A 22986-nucleotide genomic window follows, 5' to 3' on the forward strand; every position below is an offset into this window, starting at 1 on the left:
AGGAGGTATTTATTGTTGGATGACAAGAGGCAGGAGGATGAGCAAGCAGCCTGAGCAGTTATGACATTATACAACTCATTCCTCATTCCTGTTGAACACACAAGGCAGAAATTCCTGTCTGGGACATTAAAAACACAGTTATATGACCTTTGGATGACCTTGGTTTTGTTCAGTTTTTAGGCAGAAAAAAAGTTTTACATGTTGGTGATGTGATGCTCCGCGGTCAGGTATTAACACTCCGATGGGTTATAATGGACAAGCAGAGTTCACATGGCTCATGCTCGTTCATGCAAACAAGGCTGCAGATGGGTGCGGTAATAAAGTGGGACAAAAAACACAAGCATAAAAACCCCCCTTACGTTTTTCTTTCAGCCTCTTTCTAAGAGTTTCATCTGGGTGAGAGACTAAACAGGACAAAAACGATTAATAAAATCACAGTTGTTTACAGATGATCACTTGAGAAGAACCAGCAGGGTTTCTTATCATATGGATAATATTGAACATCAAACATCTCTAGTATTGCTTGTGATTTGACGGTGTCTCCCACCTCTCTCTGTGGGATCTGCACTGCTCAAGGCACTGGATTTGAAGCCTGCCTCGTCCTGTAGTTGCCTCATCTCTCCATCTTTGCCCTCCAGCTGCCTCCTCAGTATGGCGAGCTCCTCCTGTCCAACAGAGGAGAACAGTGAGGATCAATCCTCCACAGATAAATGCTTCTGCACCCTGACTCCACACTTCAAACAAACCACAACACAAAGGTTCACAGGTGCTGACGTGGCGTACACCTGCTTTAAAGGGTAATAGTTGTGTGAGGTGGAAAGTGAGCACAGGGCTGAGGTGACAACAAATACAGAAGACTTTACGCCAAAACAAGAAACGCTTCAGCAAACAGAGGAGGAATCAAGCAAGGGGACAAATTATGGAAGTTTAATTGAGAATAACATTGGGAAAAAATGAATGAGTGGAACCTTTCAAAGAGGGAAAAACAGCACAGAAAAAGATAAAACTGCCAACTCTTGGCAAAAAAGAAGCCTAACAAATTATAGCATACCTGTGGTTAGAAAAACTGGTGCACGCTTAATGAAATGGTAATGTTCTGTACTTGAGTTTTTGCATTTTCCTTTCTACACAGTACAACAAATTACATCATATCATTGTTTATGTAAGACAAAAATATTAGAGTAAAAACAAAAGTGAACTTTTTAAACCTTCTGAACACCAGGCTTTAGGACTTTCCACACAAAAATAAAAACAGAAGAGGAGCCAAAGGGTGAGGTCAAAAACCATAATCATACAGCAAGCAACACAATCATCCTGAGAAAGGCAAACCTTCATTGCCTGGAGTTTGTGTTCCTTCCTCTGTTTCTCATACTGCAACTGGCCCATTTTGATTTTCAGGCTAGAAAGCTTGGCCATTACCGACTACCAGCAGAGGAAAACAACCAAGGAAGAGAGAGAAAAACAGAGACGCAAGGAGTAGAATAGAGGAGGAGTCAGGCATTCATCAAAGTTGATCAGCCAAGATTTCAACCAAGACACTTTAAATCACACTTAAAAAAAGACACTGCTGACCCTAAATGAAGGGGCTGTTTTGTTTTGACAAAGACTCCCTTTTTAAAAGAGATAGGATAGGACATCCAATAGCCTGATTCCAAATGAAAACATTTTATCATGATCCAATTACTATAAAACACAAAGTTTAAAGACAGCCAAAACAATCCTTAAGGTGGATTCAATTACATATGGAGCTGTTTTCAGAAACAGGGGAAGCAATGATCCAGCACTGTGGTTGAAAACCTTTTTCTCCCCAGGCCTTCCTATTTGTTCCTAAAAAATCCTGAGTACCTACGCAAAAAATAGAGATACACTGCTGTCAAAAACTAATGTAGTTATAAACTGATTTAATATGTGAAATTACAAGGGTGTTTTAATAAGTAGGGTGAAATTTTTTAAAGGGAGAAAAAAAATAAAATCTTTTAACTCGAGACCTTTTAATACATCATCCAGTAAATGTAATTGTGCAAGTCTAATTTTAAAAAAGGACAGAGCAGCCCCTCCTCAGGCCCCCAGCTGGGAAGCAATGAGCATGCAGACTGGTTAGAAATCGGATTAGCGCAAACATTTTTTATCTAATCTTACAACAAAATTCTAGCAAGTGTTTGGATGCAGGACACCATTCTTTCAAACACATTATAAAGAAGTCAAGAAAGTGTAAGAGGCGTTAGTCATGAAACTTTCTTTAATAAAAAAAGAAAACAGTTGAGCTACAACTCACCTTTGTGGATTTAAGTTTCTTTTCATACTGTAGTTTTTCATTCTCCAGCTCTGTCAGTCTGTACCGAAGTTCATTTATTTCAAGTATCAAATCCTTGAACAAAAAACAGAGATCATATCATAAAAGGGAGTGAAGAGTAACAAAACTCATCAAAATAGTAGTATTGTAGTATTTAAATACTGAATCTTTCTCATATAGATGAAATGGAAGAGTTTTAATGCTAAAGCTCTTGATTTAAAGGGATAATATGAAACATTTTCATGTAAACATTGGTGAACTGATAGCACTGGTACGATTTTGTAAGACAAGAGCGGTTTAGAACTATTCTGATTAAGGGTTGCCCGACCCTACCCTAGTTCATCAGTACGATAACCAATATGCGTTTATTATGGCGTCCATAACATTCTTAATTTGGCAAACATAAAACTGCATGATCTGTGTGTTCTGATGTGAGTGAGTGGCTTTTGGGGTGTGTAATTGTGCTGTCCCTATTGTCTGTAGGTTGAGAATCGAAGGATCCCAAAGGTTTAAAACACAAAGCCCTGTTGGCAGTCAGCTAACCTGACATACCAGATACACTGTTTGATACTGTATTGTATTGGCATATTTCCAATTCATCTTGAAAAGCTCCCATAGTAAGTGTTTGGAAAGGGCAGGACTTTTCCAAAATTCTCGAAAGGTAATTGGAAGAAGGTTCTATCTGTCACATTCATGACGAGCCAATCAGAGACTACTTTGACCAGACAAGACAAAATGATGTTCTGTACATGCGCAACTCTTGAGCTGACAGGCTATCGCTGCCGTAGATTGTTAATGGTGGAGCTTCTCTGTGAATACAACTGATGCCAAGACCGGTCAGGAGACATACAAAAACATCTTCTCTGCCAAGACAGGCTTTCGGTGTGGTTCTCTGCTTTTGTTTTAAAAGGAAATGTGATCCAGTTCGATTAAAATGCCGCTTTCCTTCAGCTACATCTGCGCTAACAGCTATCGCAGCAGCAGCCACTGGATACAGCTGCAAACCCCCACTCATAAAAATCACAAACCTGCACCAAAGCAGACCAAGAGAAGAGCGAAATAATCTTTTGTGTCACGAAAAGCTTTCAGTGTTGCTGTCAACCCTCAGTCCAGTTCTGATAAAACTGCCGCTGTGGCTAAGTCCGAGCTCATCAGTCCACAAGCAGACATTGAATAAATCCACTCACACAACAGCTAACCAACCCTTTTCCCCGTAACTATCACAAACTCATGCCCAGGCAGGTCAGCAGATAAGTAAAAACATCTTTCACATCATGAAGAGCTTTAAGTGTTCTTTTTATTATTGATTTTATACAGAACCGCTCTAGTAAAACTGACGGTATGCTAATGCTACATCCAAGGCAATCACCACATCACCACAGACAATACAAACAGCTTTGAGTACATTTAAAACCCTCCAATAGTGCAACTCTGTATGTATGGTTCTAAAAGTATCATCACTCACGCAGACACATGCAGACCCACATGTAGCTGTCAGCCAATAATTAATTTCACTTATTATCGGTAAGACAAAATGCAGATACCAATAATTGGTCAATGCCAAATATTAGCATCAATAATCAGCCAGGCCAATAATCGGTCTACCCCTAATTTTGATCTTGAAAATATGGATAAAGTTGAATGTAGGCTGTGTCAGGTTATACTTGCATATAACCAAAGCATTGAGTGGTGACATTCAGCTCAGGGATATGGATGATAACCCAAAAAGAGGATTGAAGACCAGCAGCTCTCATGCTGCTAATAATAGCTACATTCTGAAAACCAACTCTGCCAGCTGTTTACCAACTGTTTCTGTGGCATGCCTTAAATAAACTGTTGTCAATTTTGGCAATTCTGGGTGTTTTCTTGGCTTAAGACTAGCCGACTAAAAACAGTTATAATTTGTGTTTAACTAGATGTAAAATTTTTCACCAAGGAACAACAATAGTGCCAACAATGGAAGAAAGACTAGTGCTAAAGGTTGCCATCTACTGAACATCTGCTCTGTAAGTTTCATATTAGACCTTTAAAAGTACAGCACTAACGCTGTCTACAGAGAAACTTACAGAATCGTCTCAAGAAACTGAAATCCTTAGAGATTAGAAACTTTAAAGCAGCAGCAGTGTTAAAACTAGTGAAAGCTGTTTGTGGAAAAGAAGTAATTTATGTGTGCTGAGGCAGGACGTGGACAGCAGCTTTTTGTTCCAGTGGGGTGGAAGAGACGGCTGCGCTGCTCCAACAATAACATGACGTGTTTGAAATCTTTCCAAGTATTCTGCACGGTTCATCAGGGAACAGAAATCTCCCCATCTCCCTGGCTCTAGCAAACAACTGACTGACATCTTCATGTTTGTAAAGTCTCTGACCAGGGGGGGAAGCAGATTCAAATAAAGTCAAAAACAACAAGAAGTCCACTCCACTGTAACATTTTACATTTATAGTCTCATCAAACACAGCAGGCCTATTTTCCATGGAGACATCAGTAAATGTTGACATTTTTCTGAGGTGCTAGAACAGCTGCTTTCAAACTGACAATAAAATAAGAAGTCCCTCTCCCACACAGGTGTCAGACAACATGAATGAGGGTTTGTTTGGTGTGTGTAGGCTAGTGTGTGTGTGTTGAGGTGAGAGAGGAAGGACAAAGAGGATCCCTGTTTTAAGAATAAGTTCACATACCTCACTATCCCTAAATCTTCCAAAGTCAAGTCTGTCCTTCTCCATGGCGTTCAGGGTCAGCTTCAGGTTGGACACTTCAGATATGAGCTCCAGCTTCTGGGTCTCCAGCGCTGTTCTGCACAAAAGCTCCTGCATAGAAAAAATGTTTGCTTGTAATTATGACTGTCAGCATCAGTGCACATATCATGATGTCATTAAGGTCCATATTTGGTGCGCTAATTTTTAAAAGTAGCTTGCTTTATAGTCTCTTTCAGCAACACTTTTGGTTAAGCCACTGCAGCATCTTCCTGCAGCCACTGTCATGTAAAATAAGTACAACATTGATCCTCTGAATTCTCATTTCAGGTTAAAAAACTCAGCTCAGTGAAGAAGTCATCTGTACGTTTTGTCTTCAATCTACCTGAAGTTCCTTATAGTCTGAAAATAAAAGCAGGTCTGTATCCAAACAGGGAGTCAATTACCCTTACTATACGACAATACAAAAATCCAAAATGAAACCTAAATATTTTGAGATGCAAAAAGTAGAACTTCAAAATGTGAAAAAGGGAGATTAATTGTGATTGAAACATTTTATAGTTTGACAGCCCTGCTTTTAACATAAAAAATGTACTTGCCTGTTGCAGCATCTCCTCTGTGGCGTTGAGTTTCTCCCTGTGCTCATCCAGACACATGTCCAGGTCTCGAATCTTCTCTCCCTGAGCTTCGACCTGGTCTGTTAGCACACTCACCTGCAGAAAACCAAGAAGTCAATTTCTTTTCTCAAGAAAGAGATTTCCCATGAGTCTATCAAGCATGAAACTATTTTAGAGGTTTTATAAGAGTTGGTTTGATATTTTTAGCATTGCTGGATGGTTACCTGAAGAACCAGGGACTCTTTATCACTCTCCAGTCGGGATAATCTTTCTTGGTAGTGGTCGCCCCCACTGAGGGAAACATGCCCATTGGACTGCAGAGAAAAGGGAGTATGTTTTATACAAAGACCCATAAAAGGGTAGTGATGTTTGCCTTTTAAAGACACAGGTTCATAACAGAGCAATGCTAATGTATCTGATCTCAACAGCCTCAACGGTTTCCATAAAATAGTAATAATTTCAGATGGACTGCTTCACATCAAAGCATGACTAGCTACACTACTCTGCTACGCATAAACAAAACCTTACATGGCAGATCAGACTCAGTCACACTGCTGTATGCAGAGTGATTTACAGCATTACACAAAAACTCTGGCATTTCTCTGGCCAACAGCCCATCTCTCTCTCCAAGCACAATTCTGGCTCCAAAAAATGCAGCCCATTTCTCCTGACACTTGCTGAGATATTGACAACAACAGCATTTCATCTTGCATTCCCAGGGAACTCAGCAGAGAAGGACAGTGATGATTTTGCTCTGCAAACAAGTCAGTCTTTGCTCTTCTCGCACACAGGCCTGTTCGCCTCCACTAGGCTTAATTCACATAGTTTAATGCAGCACACACAGAGTGAGCACAATCAAAGCAAAACAGATGAGCTGCAGCTTGTTCACAGCACATTCTGTCCAACTATCGCAGATAAAACTTCTTCCAAGGTCTCAGGATTTTAACTGATTCAGACGTGGTAAAAGCTGCGTACGTCAACATTTTTCAAAGAGTGGAATGCAAATAAAATTTCAAAGTAACCTTTTAAAGCCTTTGATAGAATAAGTGTCAGCTGAACGTTCAGCACAATGAAGCACAACAACAGCAACACAAGTCACTAATTTATTATCTTGTTTTTATAGATATCTCAGTCAAGTGACACTGACCATGAACCTGAGGCTGCACTATTAGGAGTAATATACAAAAAAGGCTATATATGGCTTGATTTCATGAGTTTCACTTCCTTATAAAATACATATAAAGGCTGATAAAACACTTGCCCTAAAGTTTTCACTGGCATTGACTAATCTTTTACATTTCTCACACACAATGTTATTTCACAGATCTCATAGCTTTCATGCATGTTTTTCTTCCATCATGTGAGGCTCTTACCAGATTACCATGGAGCCACTCAACTAGACTGTCAGCCGTGGAGTCAGGAATCTGGCAGCGAAGACTCTCCCTTTCCTCTGTGTCCATCAACTCAAGGACACTCCTCAGGTCCTCCAGAAGGTGAAGAGCACGTAGACTGCCCATAAAAGGAGAGGTGGGTGACTGGCAGTCGAATAGCCCATTAGAGTAGTCCAGAGCCTTAGAACCTAGGACAAAGAATCCCATTAGAAAAGAAAGGAACACATAAAATGAAGTAAGAATCCTAGACAGACTCATTAATATACTTCTCTCAATGGAGGAGAGACAACTAGGGAACATTTTTTTGCTCTGGTACTGAAGTGAAAAAACACACTATAACATGATTTAATGATTCTCACAAATGAAAGTTGCTGACAACAGTCCTGATGAAGACCTAGGTAGTGACAATGTGAGGATTAGCTATTTAGAAATGTATTTGCCATGTTACAGCTGCTGCTGTAAAGGCAACTTAATTCTACATAAATCCCAGAGTGTGTCTTGCACTGCTTTTTTGAAAACAATTGCAGGTTTTTTATTATTGGACTCTGTTTTTACTGATGCAACCCTTCACAAGATAAACAGATCAGGATTTTAATCTTTGATAAAAGTAGATACAGTAGAAATCAAACAATACTGATACATGTTTTTTAAAGAAGAAAAAATGAATACAACTATTTGCAATTTTTTAAAATTGCAAAACTTCACTGAAGACATTTTTGGGCTAAAATGTTTTTTGTTCAGTACAGACAGTATCTTCTCACAGTCACTCCTACACTCACTGTCTGTCTGTGGATTTCTGCCTAAAAATTAGAGTCGTCATTCCACCCTGATTATTCAAAGAATTTTGATTGTTAAAGTGGAAGTAAAATCCTTTGTGTTGTATTTTTCAGTTCCACTGTTTTGCATTTCAAACTGCTTTTGTTTCATTTTAGATTTGTGTACTGCCTAAAATCAAGGGCACTGACTTCCTGTCTGGATACAGACAGACAGATGGAAAAGTGAAACGTTTAATAAAAGTAAAGATGAACTTTGACTCATCCACTTAGCTGAATGTGACCTTTTTAATTAAAATGGGGCATAAGAGAGGTGCAGCGGTGTCTTTGTATACATTACTGTGCCTACAAGGAGACGTTACGGAGGCTTAGTTTGCTGAAAGGGCCAATAAAAAAGTGCCAGAAAATATAACTTTCATTTAACAAGCACCTTAGCCCTGCTTAATGTAAAATATCCCGCACTGTCTCTTACTGCTTCACTGTTTCTCAAATACTGCAAGAAGCCCACTCTGGTAAAATCTGCATCTTATATGTACATATATCAACTGTAACTTAAATCACTGATGTTCTTGTGTTTCAAATACATGGGCCAGATGTGGACGTCGAACAGGCCAGGTGGATCTGGCACCGTGTAGTTCCTAGAGCATCTCCTCTTTTCGCATTCCTCATACAGGATGAAAATAAAGTAACCTTGGTTCAGCATGTTGATCAAAGGTTTGTAGGCATAAAGCAGAAAACCCTCAACAATAAGGATGTGAGTCTCCTCCTCCTTAGTGTCAGATGCTGGGATGATCTCAGTGTCCAGAAAATAGAACTTTCATCAAATTACCCTTGCTTAGTGTAAAATATCATGCACTGGCTCTCACTGCTTCACTGTTTCTCAAATACTGCAAGAAACTCACTCTGGTAAATGCATCACCTCATATGCACATTGCACTAATTAATCTACTTACCGTACCAACTACTAACTTCATCAATTTACTGTTTTGAATTGCTGTTAAGTAATCAATCTATTCACTGTAACTCAAATACTGTAAGAAGGGCCTTCTGTGGTAAATGATAAATTAAAATAGGCATTGTACTGTTTTCCAAACACATGGCACCAAAAGTATCAAATCACAAATATTTTGACAAACCTTCTGGTGAGCATGTCTACCCAATACAAATTCTGAACAAAAGAAAGAAATACTCTCTTACAAGCACAGAGCTCCAGGCATCATGTGATGGCATAACCTGGAAGAGTGATACTTAAAAGTCAAGAAACACCTTTCCTAACCACTTCAAGTCATGAAAGGTGAATATCTTTACCTGCAATGATGCCGTCCATCTGCTCCAGAGCGGCTGCCAACATGTCGCTGGCATCGGACATCATCTTGAGTCACTGGGAAAACCTGGAACAAGAGTTAAAAACCATTTAGACACAGAAGGATACTCTCTTCAAAACACTGTTTTAGTAATTTTGTAAACAGTATATATAGTTTGGCTCTGATTAAAAAAAGTAAAAATTGTGATAACTGCATTGTGCACAAGCAGTGTGACATCACAATAAATCAGTGCTTCTCAAAGTGTGGGGCGCGCCCCACTGGTGGGGAATGGAGACATAACAGGTGGGGCGTGACAGATGGGAGGAAATATTCAATTTAATGCGCCTCTCTTTCTTGACAATAAAGATCATTCACTGGAAACAAAACACCCACACACAGCCTACATGTAGCTGAAATTAAAAGAACAATAAATATTTAAACAGCATTTGATAGGCAACCGGGAGAAAAATCTAACCTGGAACTTAAGTGCAAAACTAATGATTGACGTCGGCATGTTAATTGCAGCGGAACAAAGCAAACTTTCACAAAACACGGCAGCAAGCTACTCTGAACAATACGGGTAGGATTGTGACATGGACCACCAAGGTTGGCGAGCCAGCACACACACACAAGACAGACGGGCAAAAAGCCAACCAAAAAGAAAATATGACAAGACTTATCTAGGTTTTGGATTCCAGGTAACAGTGGTGGGGGCAGAGGAGAGACCCGTGTGTGTTCTGTTTCTGAAACCGTTAGCAGCAGACAGCATGAGGCAGCTGGAGACAACACAACCCAGTCACGTCACCAAGCCACTGGATTTCTTTAAAAGAAAACTCACTGAGTATGGACAGCAGGAACAACGCATGGTAAAGGCTACACCAGTAACCTGTCAGGCACAAATGGCCTCCTACATTACTTGGTGTTAGTTCAATAAATTTAAAAATGTGTAATTTGTCAGGATTTTTGTTGGGACGATCAGGGCAGGTGGGGCTTGAAAATTCCCCCTTGTTCAAAGTGGGGAATGACCAAAAAAGTTTGAGAAGCACTGCAATAAACCAAGAAAGGGCACATGAAGTGTAAAGGAATTCTTGATTAACTTGTCTGTTAATTCAACCACAAACAGAGCAGCATGGTGCACTTTGCATTATCACAGTACAGTCGATTTAATAACAAATCAGTGTTGCAGCTGCTCTGTGTCCAAGATATGAAGTGCAGACTTGGGCACGGTGCAGCAATGGTGGTTTTCAGCTTCTAGGCTAAAATAAGGCAGTAATGTGGGCTTTAAGCATGCCATTAAGAAAAGGTTTCCACCCAGGAAGTAGGCCATGACTGCAGAACAACCTCAACAACCCCCGTATGGCTAAAAAAGGATAGTGCTTGCCTGGTAAAATGGCATGCTTGTAACTTAAGTTTTGGTGAGCTGAGGGAAGCAGTCAATGATGACGAGAGGTCTGTGCCAGAAATAACAACAAATGATATGCATTCTGTTGTGAGAGAGAGTGAGAAAACTGAATCATGTATTTCTGAATATCAATCAGGCCATTTACCTAAAATATTTTCACAATGACGGATCCAGCCAATAGGACACTGGACACTCTGTGTGAAGATACATTTCAGCCTGCCAGTACTGGACATGGGCCAGAGCAGCACAACAGTCCCTTTTTCTTCTAACATTTAATCAAAAGGCTCTGCTGTATATTCGCGCATGCTTAAACATGCATGCACAGGCACTGAGATAGACATGCTCGCAATGCCACACACACACACACACACACACACCCCTTCCTTAAACTGGCTGTCTCACATCCTGGGAGTGCCCGACACTAGGACGCAGCATCATTTTCAAACTTTATGGAAACCACCCACAGACCTCACGCTGTTATTTGAGGATTCCTGTGGTCACACTTTCCATTATGTGCACAATAAGCATGCACTAAATATGAGAAGCATCACAACTCACAGTTGGCACAGGAATCAGAATGCCATCAGCCAGCTCCACTTTAACTGCTGAGATGATAAAACTATTAAAAAAATTAATGTCCTCTCAGGGTGCCTGCAGTCAGACTTCACGCCCCACCTCTTACATGTTACAAGAAAAACACCATGAGATTTAAAAATTTAGAGTAGGAATCAGACTCTCATGGGGCTGAAAAATTTGACAAGTTGGCTGTGGACATTAGATCATTTGCAGATGCTGCATTTTTCCTGGCAAAAAGAATACGTGTTACTACATTGTATTATTAAATAAAGCAAGTCTGGGGAGAGGGTTTTACTCACTTGTAAGTAGAGTTATCATAGTACTAGATTGTTTTCAATTGAGATTGTTACTGGCAAAAATAAACACTAACAATTCCTCTTCAAATACCAAAGCAAGAAAAAAAACAAATCCTTGGCACTCAACATTGGTTTATTTCATCTTTTTGTTACCAAAAATTGCAAATAAACCCCTGCGTTCCATCTTAATTGCACAAAAGCATAAGTAATAGTTTGGAAAATACTTGATCAAAATAAATCATATTCAGACAGTCACATCCCACCTGTTTTTGACTACACTGTCCCTCGAGAGACGCATGTATATTATTAGATAATTTGGAAAAGAAACATGAATCGAGAAACTTCTCACAAAATTTAATCTTGAATTGCGAAAGAAAGGAAGAAAGCTGCAGGTGTTAAAGAAATCACCACCTCTTTCAGACATACTTTACTGTTAGTTCTAATTTTGCTTTTAAGACCATACCGCCCCCTCTGCACCTTATAAATTAATTATCATACCTAATTCAAATTCATCCGAGAATAACCCTAGAGAACCACTGATTTACAGGGGAATCAGCCTTCTTAGCACAGCGTAGAAATTTTATTCCAATATTCTGAATGCTCAGCTGGCTCAGTATTTAGTAGGCGTGTAATGATTCATTGATGTGGATCAATGTCGTTAGGTTGATCAAATATCCACTCTACTTTCAGCAGAAAGTATAAACAGCGGTCTACATGGTCATCTTTCAGCTGTGCTTTGACTTGGTAATTTCTCCCATACACCTGTTTGACAGTTTCCATCAGCTGGATGTCATCCTGAACTATTTAACAAGCTAGACAGACAATTGCTAACAGCTAGCACCCAAGATTAAGGAGTTGAAGAAGATATCCATACCTTTCTAAGCTCTGTGGATTTATTCAGACATAGACTATGGCAGGGATGATTTCCCACCTTTAATACACCCAACATTTGCCCTCTTTATCCGTATATGGCTGCAACATAAGATCATTTACGGATAAAAATAGGATCTACCCATGGCGTTCAATAAAGTAGTGCAGATGATAGAGAGAGGGAAAAGTCTGCTATTGCATGCCTCTCTGTGCTAGACAGGTACATAATTCTGTCTGATATCGATCCCAGACTGTCACAAATCACTCTCTCCGCCAGCTGTGGGAGCACATATGCCTGCTGCGTGCATCACAGCACAACAAAGGCATTTAAACTGGTGATGACGGTGTTGCAGAAATCCATTCCGTTGCAAAAAATTTACCGGTGACTGTATTAATACCAGTTTACTGCCCACCTCTAGCTTGAGTTGAAGTGAATGATTCAGAGTGACTGGTTTAAAACCCTTAGAGTGTTAAACAAGGTAAAGCCCTGTCCACTAGCTTGCACACTCTTTACATTCATGACCGAGCTCTTGAGTTTAATGCTAATTCACTTGAATAATTGGATATTGGGTATCTTACTGCTACAGGTGATCTAGCTCTGCAAGCTAAACCACAAGATGTTTAACAGAATAGGTTACATCTATGAAGGACCTGGTGTTCAAGCAGAGGCTATCAATCAATCAGAATAACACTCAAATTAATTTATTTTAGACAAAGGTACTTAAATCAGCATGAAAGATTTTACATTTGCAAACATGGCATTAGACTGCATATCTGAGTATACATTTTAGGACTTCCTCTTGATGAGTTTAAAAAATGAGGCTGGAGTTAAACTGGACTGGTTCAGCTAGAGGAGCTTTAGGATCTTGTGTTAACAAGTTAAAAATATGTAAAGACTTGGGGTATTAATTACTGAGCACTGATAATACAAAGCAATGTTTTTTTTTCACTTTCAATGTTTAAGAAGTTAGCCATTTCTGCAGCAAAAACCTGTAAGAAACATCAGAATGGTTTATTCATTAGTATTATTTTGTCAAAAATCGATTGTAAGATCTCTTTTTTTCAATAATGGCATCATCCTGTAACCCTTTAAGGGCTGGGCATATTGGTTATGCATTACACAATAATAACATTAAATCCAATCCAATTATGACTAGGGTAGGGCTGGGAAATAGCCTAAAAATCAAATCTCCGATTGTCATAAGAAAAAAATTAATTTATGATTTTAAACTATTTTTCTTAACCTTGTTAAAAAAACACACACACAAACACAAATGACAAGAAATTAATCACAGCAGGTTTTTCTACTATTTTCATGTATTAAATTTGACAAGTATCAACTACATTTGTCTCTTGGGTAAGAGTGAAACCTGTAATTTGGTCTTAAAAAGTGCACTTAGTTTACTGTAAAGAGGTATGTTTACATCAACACAGAAGGCTTCAACTATTTGTTAAAACACCAATGTGAAATTACTCCATAACTTTGAAGTAAAACATTGTCATTTGAGGCCCATAAAAGCAAGTGGGCTTTGCATGGACTTACATTAAGCAAATCATGGGTTAAAACTTGTGATGCACAGATTGTGAAAATCAGAGCTGATGCCGATACTGCTGTTTAAAATGACAGTTGGCTGATACCGATGCAGACACTGATGTTTTTCCATTACTCTGAGAACAGTGTTGTCATATATAAGAATGGGAAAATTAATCTTTATAGAAATTTATACTGTTAGTGATACTTCTTATTGATCAGAGTCCTTCTGATACCACAAATGATAATTTTCTATAGTTTGGGGTAAAGACAAAATGAGGACAAATACTTACAACAGAAATGGTAAAAACTGAGTTGTGTTTTGAGTTAAAACGACATGATTCAGTCTGTGACATTTATGTTATATCTCTCAAATACAATTTCCTCGTATTCACGGCTGCATTTATTAAAGTTCCTTGTCAAAAAGTATTTTTCCTATGTTTTGTGGGACATTTCAACATATCACAACACATAGTATACAGTTGTCTAATTTACTGAGGTTACCTGAATGCATCATATTTTCTGTCTTCCAGCCCGTAAAGTTTGCTAATCAATTTCAATCCTGTTGATTCCAACATAGATTTCTACACTTGATTAATATTTTAACAGACAGGACTTGTTGCAAAGTTTGGTAGCACTTTTCAGCATTTATTTGAGCACATGAAGAGGAAAACTGTCATGGAGCAGCTGTAGAGTTTATGAAGCCCTATTACTCCCAGCACAGGCAGTCTTTCTTCCTCAAGCAGACAGCTGAAGGTACCACATTCTGGTTTAATGTGATGCACAATACTGATGTGATTTTAGTTAGTTATGTGCTATGTAACGCCAGACATTATCCAGCACGTGACTTCCTCTGCCCAATAAAAAAACAAACTTTGAAGGAGCAGGTGCTGAAAGGATTACACAACGGCTATTGTCATCAGCACGTTACTTATTTTGTTGATGTGCCAATGACAGTTCATGAGCCCAACATCGGTCGATGCCGATGTTAAACCAATGTATTGGTGTATCACTAGTTTAAACAAACTTTGAACTGTTGTTTAAGCCAGATCTCTGCAGCTAAAAACCAAGAACAAGCTAACAAACCAAGACGACCCAGCTCGTGTTACAGCCCCTGGCAGACAGACAGACCAGGAGAAGATTCTGCTGCTGTTAGCTGCTTTTTTATTGTGTGCTTGTTGGATGTAGTGGTCTTATCAATTCTTTAGTTAGACACACTCGGCTGCATGTCTTTGTTTCAGATGTTGAAACAAATTTGTTGTGTTGCTTTTTTTTTAGTAGCTACAGCTTTTAAACAAATATTGCAGCGGGCTGTGGTTTGTCCATGGTCCAAAGCTGCAAACCCAAACCAATTCCAAACAGCTGATGAAACAATACATTTCTTAGGAAGAAACAAGATTCACGCTGTTAGCAATGCTGTTGTGTTTGTGTCTCTGTGGTAAGGGAGGGGGAAGGTGTGAACCACAGGTGCCAAAGGGTGAGAGATAGAGGTCCCACGGAGGAATTTCCAATAATCTAGATTTTTATATTTAAAATCGTCCTAAAGAAAAAATGTGAATGAATCAATAAACTCAATATACCACACAATCCTAGAATGAGGATATTTAGTTATCTGTAAAGTTTCAGTATTTTCAATGGTAGACAAATGAGAAAAGATGCTGGGTCCCTTAAATGAACCATTTCTATGTTAAAAATTGGTATTAACAGGTTCTCTAAAGAAAATATATTTTTCAAAGTGCAATGAAGTTCTGATGACAGTTTATATTTCTTAAAGTTACAAGTACAGGAAGTTAAATAATGACATTAGATTATGCCATATTCAGGGTTTTAGGGATACTTTACCAGGAATTGTTTGGTGCCAACACTTTATTTCTTTCATTGTAGTTTATTTCTATACTCCAAGTTGTCATTAAAGTAAAGGGACACTTAATCATTCTAAAATCCTCTATTTTATGCATGAATGTAAATAATTCACATTATAGCAAGAACAAAGCTCCATCATTCACACAGCGGTCTGATGTCTTAGTGGTGAACCTTGAGACTACAGGAAATATGGTCTATTTTTCAAAAAGGAGTTCACTTTCAATTTTTGCACATTTTTTTGTGAGTTCATTCACCATAAGATAAAAATATGACCTTTTAAGACCATCCACTGACATGGAGAACACATTTTAAGGGATAAAGCTGCTTCTGTGACCTGTTGAATCCTGACTGTATGATGATGAACTTTGACCTACTTAGTCTCTGTCAATGCATCTGTTTTATCGTAGAAACGGCTCTACTACTTCTCACTCTTTGCGAGAAGTTATTTCATATCAGGGTTATCCAAACAACGGCTCCTGGGCCAACTGTGGCCCTTTTCAATAAAATTAAAGTTATTTTGATTTAATTAGTGAACATTCGATTCATTTACATAAACAGGACACTCTTTTTTACTGGTAAAATTAGTGGAAAGGTTAAAAATTGAACTCCAAAAAATAAAACGGAAAAAAGAGAATTTGGCAAAAAATAAAACAGATTTCATAGGGCCCTAAAATAGTATCAGAAAGTCTGGCCACCTTGGTTGGTGCAGGTGCCCCATGTACAGGTGACACTGGTCCCAAGCTAATTTGATATACAGCCCCAAACAAATGTCACTTTGCTGTGATTTTAAATATTTTTTTTAGTGACGACAGAATCTATTAAGGCAAATTTATGGTAAAGGTAAATAACATGATATTTGTAAACCTATCAAAATAACCCCATTGGGATTACTTTCTCCAAATATGTAATCTGGTGTAATTTCCCCAAAATATGGGAATCCTCAATAATCTGCTAGCCATTTTAAATGTTTTATGTATTCTTTAGGTCAGGCACAGGCGGGCCAAGATGATTTCATCTAAGCTTTTGGTTCAAAGATGAAATTTAAATGGGTCAATCAGAGGGAACAAAAGCAAACAAAAACAATATGCCCTTGAAAACTTGAAATAATGAGTCAGTATCCCAGTACCAAACCAGTGACATCCCATCAGACAGGCATATAACATTAGACAGACAGAAAAATGAAAATCAAAGAAAATGTGTCTGTGCAGCATGAGATAAACTAAAACAAAAAAATAAGGGTGTAAACAAAAGAACTCTTTAGCAGCAGTAGAAACTGCACAGCACAGCAGAAATGCCCTGTTTAACAACACAGGCAGAGTTTTTGATCATGACTAACAGTGAGACTGGACTGAAGACCTGCAGGGCATCCCCCCTCTAAAACCTGAGTCAGCACTTCTCTCACAGCAGACAGGCAAATATGGGTAAGGTTAACACATGGCTTTCAACAAATGCACTTCAAACACACCCTGCCAAGACCAGACATGCTGCCCAGGAACCTGCTGTCCTCGTGTCAGTCAGTGCTAAACAAGTGTAAAGACCCCTTCTGAGCTATCCCGTAGCTTCATTCAGGATTCAGAGGAGATCTGAGCACAAAGAATGCCTAATTACAGAGAAGCTGGCTTTGTCCACAAGTCCTAGGATGCCCCCATGGTATGTTAGTTAAACAAGTTTGGAAGCAGACAGGCTACCTCTGATGATGTTGTTGTTAATAAAGAAAGGCCATGGGTATTCAATTTGAAAATTTCTCGGAGTAGGAATTTTTGAAAAAGTCCTTATTTTGACTTCTAGAAGTAAAAATGTGGTTATTCATATGGGCAGAGAACATAACACACTTTATTAACCCCTCAAGGGTTATAACAATTCCTATGTTATTGAACATGCTGCTCACACATCAGCTGTAATACATGTACATGCACAAACATGATCCATGGACTACTGCGTTACTAGAGAGATGCCAGAGTAAGCACCAAAGCAGTATGGGGGTTTGGTGCCTTGCTCAAGAACACTCTCCATCTACTACAACATTCTAGACTTTGTTTCCGACCAGAACTTGAATCTGCGACCTTTTGGGTTCTAACCCAAGCCCTTACAAACTGAGCGATTGCTGCCCCTTGTCAAAATTCTGCAGTATGTTTTTGATAGCAGGTGTTTCAGGACAATGCAAAAGTAAGGAATAAAAACTTCTTTGTGATAACAAATATATTTTGATTCCAAATCAGTTATGAATCTCATAAATTACTAATAATTAAACTTAAGTGCGACTCGAGTCCAAGTCGCGGACTCGAGTCCCCATCTCTGATATCTATCATTTGATTTTACCAGGATCATATCCAAGTTAAAGTTGTGGAGCAGCCTCCAACATAAGAGCAGCTTAATGTGCTAGTGAATGCCTGTTTTTCTCTGCTTTAAAAACTGTATTGTCTGACTTATTCAGTCAGACCACAGCAGTTCTACAGGCACCTGGCATGCTTTCCTGGAGCTGATCCAGCTCAATGCAGGACCTGGTGGGCTGGACCAGACGTGGGGGTGACAGCGTGCATCATGGAGGGGTCAGTTGGGAAGATACCTGGAGAGATGGGGCATTGACCTGGCACAGGCCTGGATGATGGCCATCAGGAAGCCAAAGCAGTACAGGTCCAAGGTCGACACGGCAAAGTGCTAAACCAGCATATGCTCCCATACCTGACCTGACTACTTTCACTCTGCTGTCCTTTTATTTAACTTATCTCATAGATGACATTTCTGACCCTGAAGTTTACATTCAATCTGAGCTTACAATCAAAAGAGACATCTCAAAAACCCCCAACGAGCAAGCATCACTCTCAAAAACAAAGTCTCCCTGTCTGCTCTACTATAAGCACCACTTACAACCATAAGACACACAGAGAAGGCTATTGTTCAGGGTACGGGGGTATTTTGACTGAGAGGCATGAGAAGACAAAGGCAGAAAAAAGCCTCCAATGCAACGCTACAGTACACATGGCATTTACAATAACACCTGCCCGTATACTCCTCACTGACGCAGAGCCTCAAACAAAACAAAACGGGGGGGGGGGGGGGGGAATGCAAAAAGCAGTCTGGCCCCGCGGTTATAACAGCCATATAATTCACTGAGACAGCCAGAGAATAATGAATACAAGAGGGAGAGTGGACCATGATAATGGCTTTTCAAATCCTTCAGGCAGGGAGAACCATCGAAACCCCACTCTCGCTGGACAGAGAGAGCAATCCTGGGATAAAAAAGGATACAGTAATTCCCCATGCTCTTTTACACACAGGAAGTGGAAAGAATACTTAAAAGCCTTGAGGCCACTTGTTTCTAAGGGGAGAAAGTGTTTACAGCAGACATGCAACTGGCTTTTACAGCTTATGTCGAGAAAAGATGCACTGGTGGTAAAAAGCCCAGGGAGAGAGGAATTTACAATGAATGCAGGCCTAAGAAGTTTGCTTTACTTGTTCTTTTTCCAGATCTGATTCAAAGTCTGTGGACTTAAATGGATCCAATTCTCACCACATAATGACACTTTCCATGTTTTGAGTCAGGCTTTGACTCAGGCTCTACCTTGACACAGTGTTTCCATGAAAAAGCCTAATTCTGGCAGTTATACCTCATCCTGTTTCACCTCAAACCCTGAACACTGTATTCAAAGACCAACAAAGTTTTCTTTAGGCATCATATTAGAGGTCTAATCATATGCCGTATGCCTTACACAGATGCTTAAAAATGTATGAGCATACCTTCTGCTGTGATTTGATTTCTAAGCAGATCTAATGTTATTGTCTTCAAGCAACAATAAGGAATTCAGACTGCTTTGTTTCCCACTGGAGGTCTCTGGGCGCAACTGCACTGCTGTAAAAAACAGTGTCATTGCACCTCCCAATCATAGACGGCATTTGGTGACTGGCAGAGGGTGGCGAAGTCTGAAAGGACAATATGAGAAGCCAAAGAACCATGTTGATCAACAAGGCAATAGTACAGGATTTTGCCCAAATACATGGTTCTACTGGTGTCTACAATGTGGATTATGTGTTTAACTGTTGACATGATGTCTATAGTGTGTGATCATATGGCAACATTGGAAAGTTGAATTTATATAATAATGGTTGAATTAGTTTTATAAGATTCCAAATATAGCCTAACTTCAGTGGTAATTTATAAACTAGCCAGAAAAACATAAAGGGAGAAGACAACTTTTTGGCATATTATATTTAAGCTACTTGTGTGCAGGCCTAAGACAAAAGTTAGGTTTAACGGCTTTCTGCACCCAGGAAAATTACTACACACAAATTCATAAGGACACCAATGATGGTACAACTTGATTTTATGTCAAAATCTGCTATAACTCTCAAATTCAGCTTTATTACATTGATTCCTACAATAGTAACCTGTCAGTAAGCAAGAGATGTAGCAATGCAGCAGTGTTTTTCACCATTTGCCTCATTCCTAATTTTCTCACTGATGCTTGTATTGAGATGAGCAAGGAACAAGGAAAGAGCGAGACAACAAGGAATCAGGGGTGTCAGACAAAAATATTTCCTCAATCTTCCTTCACAGCAGCAATATTTGTACTTTAATAATATCCATATTCTTATGTGTGCTCTGACTTGTGCAGGCATAGAGGCAAAACTATTTTGCTCAAAGCAGTCAAAGACTTATCAGTACACTCTTACGTTTGTCTACATTCAAAAGAAAAGTACTTGATGCCATAGTATTTACAAGGTGAGCCTAAAATTCACAGGGGAGAAACTTGAAACTTTAATTGATGCAGTGTGGAAAGCAAGTGAACGTTGTATAAAAAAGTACAGAGAGAGGCTGGGTGGCTTCTTTTTAGCTGAAGGCTGGTGTATGAACTAGTGCCTTAAAGCTGTAGGCTACAAACATCTTATGAAAGAACTGCAGCCATTACCAAAGCTAGATAGTGCTAACAGCAGTTGACTTCAGTTCTCTGTGGGATTGGGGTAACTATTCGCCCTGTTGAGAGTTACCGTACCATTATATTGACAATGTTTAAAAAGGTTTATGCTGTAAAATTAAAGGTGACAAGAAGTTAGGCATTGCATGGTGACTGTTGTGCTCGCTGATTCACTGGGTGTAGACTAGACACAGTCAAAATATTCACCCACAGCCTGCAGGGCGCTGCTCAGGAATAACCTGCAGCTATTTCCAACCTGAGCAAGCAGGCGGGATACATCACCACTAATTTTATACCACAAAACAACTAGGCCTGCATGGTGACAAGACGTCTTTTCAACGCTTTAGGAGCTTTTTCTTTATCTTTGGCTGACTGCAATTTAGAATAAGAAAACCACAAGATATATGAGCTATGTGTGATAATATGTTAGAAGAAAACTAGACAAAAGATGGAAGTTGGGTTTCAGGATTAAAGAGATTGCATGTGATATAGGCTAATATTTGAGGGTCTTTTTACGCAGCCTGTATGTGTGCAGATCATGGCAGCAATTTATCCATGTTGGACAGCAGCACACATTCTTTTTATATTACTCCCAGCTGCTTGTACCTCAACTTTACCTATCAGAGATTTTATATTTCACATTAATGCTAAGAGAATAAAAAAAGTGCTGCTGAGAGAATGGTTATGTAAATCAAAACAGCTGGTTTACAAACAGTTGCTGTTTCAGCTTTGCTCCACATGAGCAGAACAAGCAAGTTGGCTATTGTTTTACCAGCTAACTTCAGCATTTTTTTAGGATTCCTCCTGAAGAAATTCCTCACATTTTTGCTGCAGTTAAAAACAGAGAAAGGGGAAATGAAGGACCTTTGCCAGCATCCAAAAAGGTCCTTCATAATTTAGATTTTGAAGGAGTTTTATCACAGTTACACCAAATATTACTCTCCAGTGTAAGCCCACAAGGATTTATGAAACACGGCTGAAACCCAAACATTACTACCTTGAGAGCATCATGTTTCTGTTTTGGCATATCTATTGTTTTGGGAACCATTTGAGAAGGAAGAACAAACGATTTAAAAAGGTGAAGGGCAATAAGCCGTCTGATCAGATTTCATAGCTTAGACAATTCCCAGACAGTAAGCTATAGACACCCTAGTTTAGTTTTGGATAACAACATCGCCCACGAAATCACGGAAATTATCACCTTTCAGAACCAGAAATATAAAACAGTCAACATCAGGTCAAGACAAAGTCAAATAGGATAAAGTCGAGGCACAGAGAGGTGGCCTCAGGCTCTGTTTTTCACCACAACGTCTAACCACAGAGTCTGGAGATGTGGCAAAGTCACAAACTAAAGTTAGACCGACTTTTTCAAGTCAACCGCGTTAAAATAGGCTTTTGCCACACTGTTGTGGGGATTTAATGATAAGGTTAAAAGATTAACGTTACTCCTGCACGAAACTACTGTTAACGCACAGGGATGTGGAGTCGCTTTAGTTACAATGTGAGAAAATAACGTTTGGTTTCTCGTTGTTTTAATGGTTCAACAAGTGACACAACTGCATTTTAACTAGCCTGAGGGCATGTATAACCTCCTGAAGGTATCTAAACACCCCCAAAAACGTCAAGGTTCGGTTATTACAAATTCTCTAAGATATAAGCATGCTGAAAAGCCATTTAAAAGTCTTAACAAGCCATGAAGTTTTACCAGACGAGCCACAGCAGCCGTTTGTTTCGACTGCAAATGAGCAACCTCTGCACCTAACCAAGCCGATGGAGAAAACAAATCACAGGCCAAAACAGCCCACTTTCTTACCGTTAACAAACTCCTGTCGACGAAACTCTGGCTTTCCCGTTAGTACGTTTCCTTTATTAATGTCAAAACTCCACTGTACTAGGATCCTAAACTTCTCCGAGCCCACGAGAACTACCCCCGGCCGACACTCCACATTGCTACGCCATCATGTCGAAGTGACAAGATTGTTGGAAAAGTTGGGACGTCATGGCTGGAAAATCCCGCCCTGCTGCAGTCTGGATTGGCCCGGGAGTAGGAGCCCTGATCCGTTCAGGGAAGATGGGAACAGCGGGACTTACAGGTTTCATGTTAGGTACAACCGATTCACGTCAATGTATGCAACTAATACAATGAACTGGAAAGTAGTCCAGTGTTATTCTAAAATGTACATGTGTGACAGGCGAGCAGATCACGTGTCACAGAAGGCGTTTAACGTGTTTAGGTCAATTAGTAATACGCCTCGCATTTTATAGCGACTCTTGAACTCAGCATATTACTGAAAGTCTAGGAGGTGCCTGCGTGTTATCTTCAAAAAACCCAAAGGCGACATCAGGTGGTCAATAAGGGTCAGTGGAGGAAGAAAGATAGTTTATTCTTACAAAGTGGCAACGGAATAACGCCAAACAGTCCTCCTGAAGTTACGAATGTCAAGTTTTGTTTATCAGAAATGTAAA

General features: G+C 39.4%; 1 protein-coding gene across 5 annotated transcripts in view; it reads right to left on the bottom strand.

Moving 5' to 3' along the window:
• ppfibp1b (PPFIA binding protein 1b) overlaps positions 1 to 22494 on the bottom strand; it is a 37542-nt gene extending 15048 nt beyond the window's left edge. For 3 of the 5 annotated variants that reach the window (XM_041794935.1, XM_041794936.1, XM_041794934.1), the window contains exons 1-9: positions 22334 to 22494; positions 9074 to 9156; positions 6975 to 7180; positions 5826 to 5915; positions 5584 to 5697; positions 4970 to 5098; positions 2276 to 2368; positions 548 to 665; positions 360 to 404 (exon numbers count right to left, since the gene is read on the bottom strand). In XM_041794935.1, the coding sequence (XP_041650869.1) occupies positions 360 to 404; positions 548 to 665; positions 2276 to 2368; positions 4970 to 5098; positions 5584 to 5697; positions 5826 to 5915; positions 6975 to 7180; positions 9074 to 9137 (859 nt within the window). In that variant the 5' untranslated portion in view covers positions 9138 to 9156; positions 22334 to 22494. The remainder of the gene's footprint in view (positions 1 to 359; positions 405 to 547; positions 666 to 2275; positions 2369 to 4969; positions 5099 to 5583; positions 5698 to 5825; positions 5916 to 6974; positions 7181 to 9073; positions 9157 to 22333) is intronic. The other 2 variants (XM_041794938.1, XM_041794937.1) reach the window with 1 other exon arrangement.
• Positions 22495 to 22986: the final 492 nt, after the last annotated feature.

Source organism: Cheilinus undulatus, linkage group 9, assembly GCF_018320785.1.
Source record: "Cheilinus undulatus linkage group 9, ASM1832078v1, whole genome shotgun sequence".
Taxonomy (NCBI): Eukaryota; Metazoa; Chordata; class Actinopteri; order Labriformes; family Labridae; genus Cheilinus; species Cheilinus undulatus.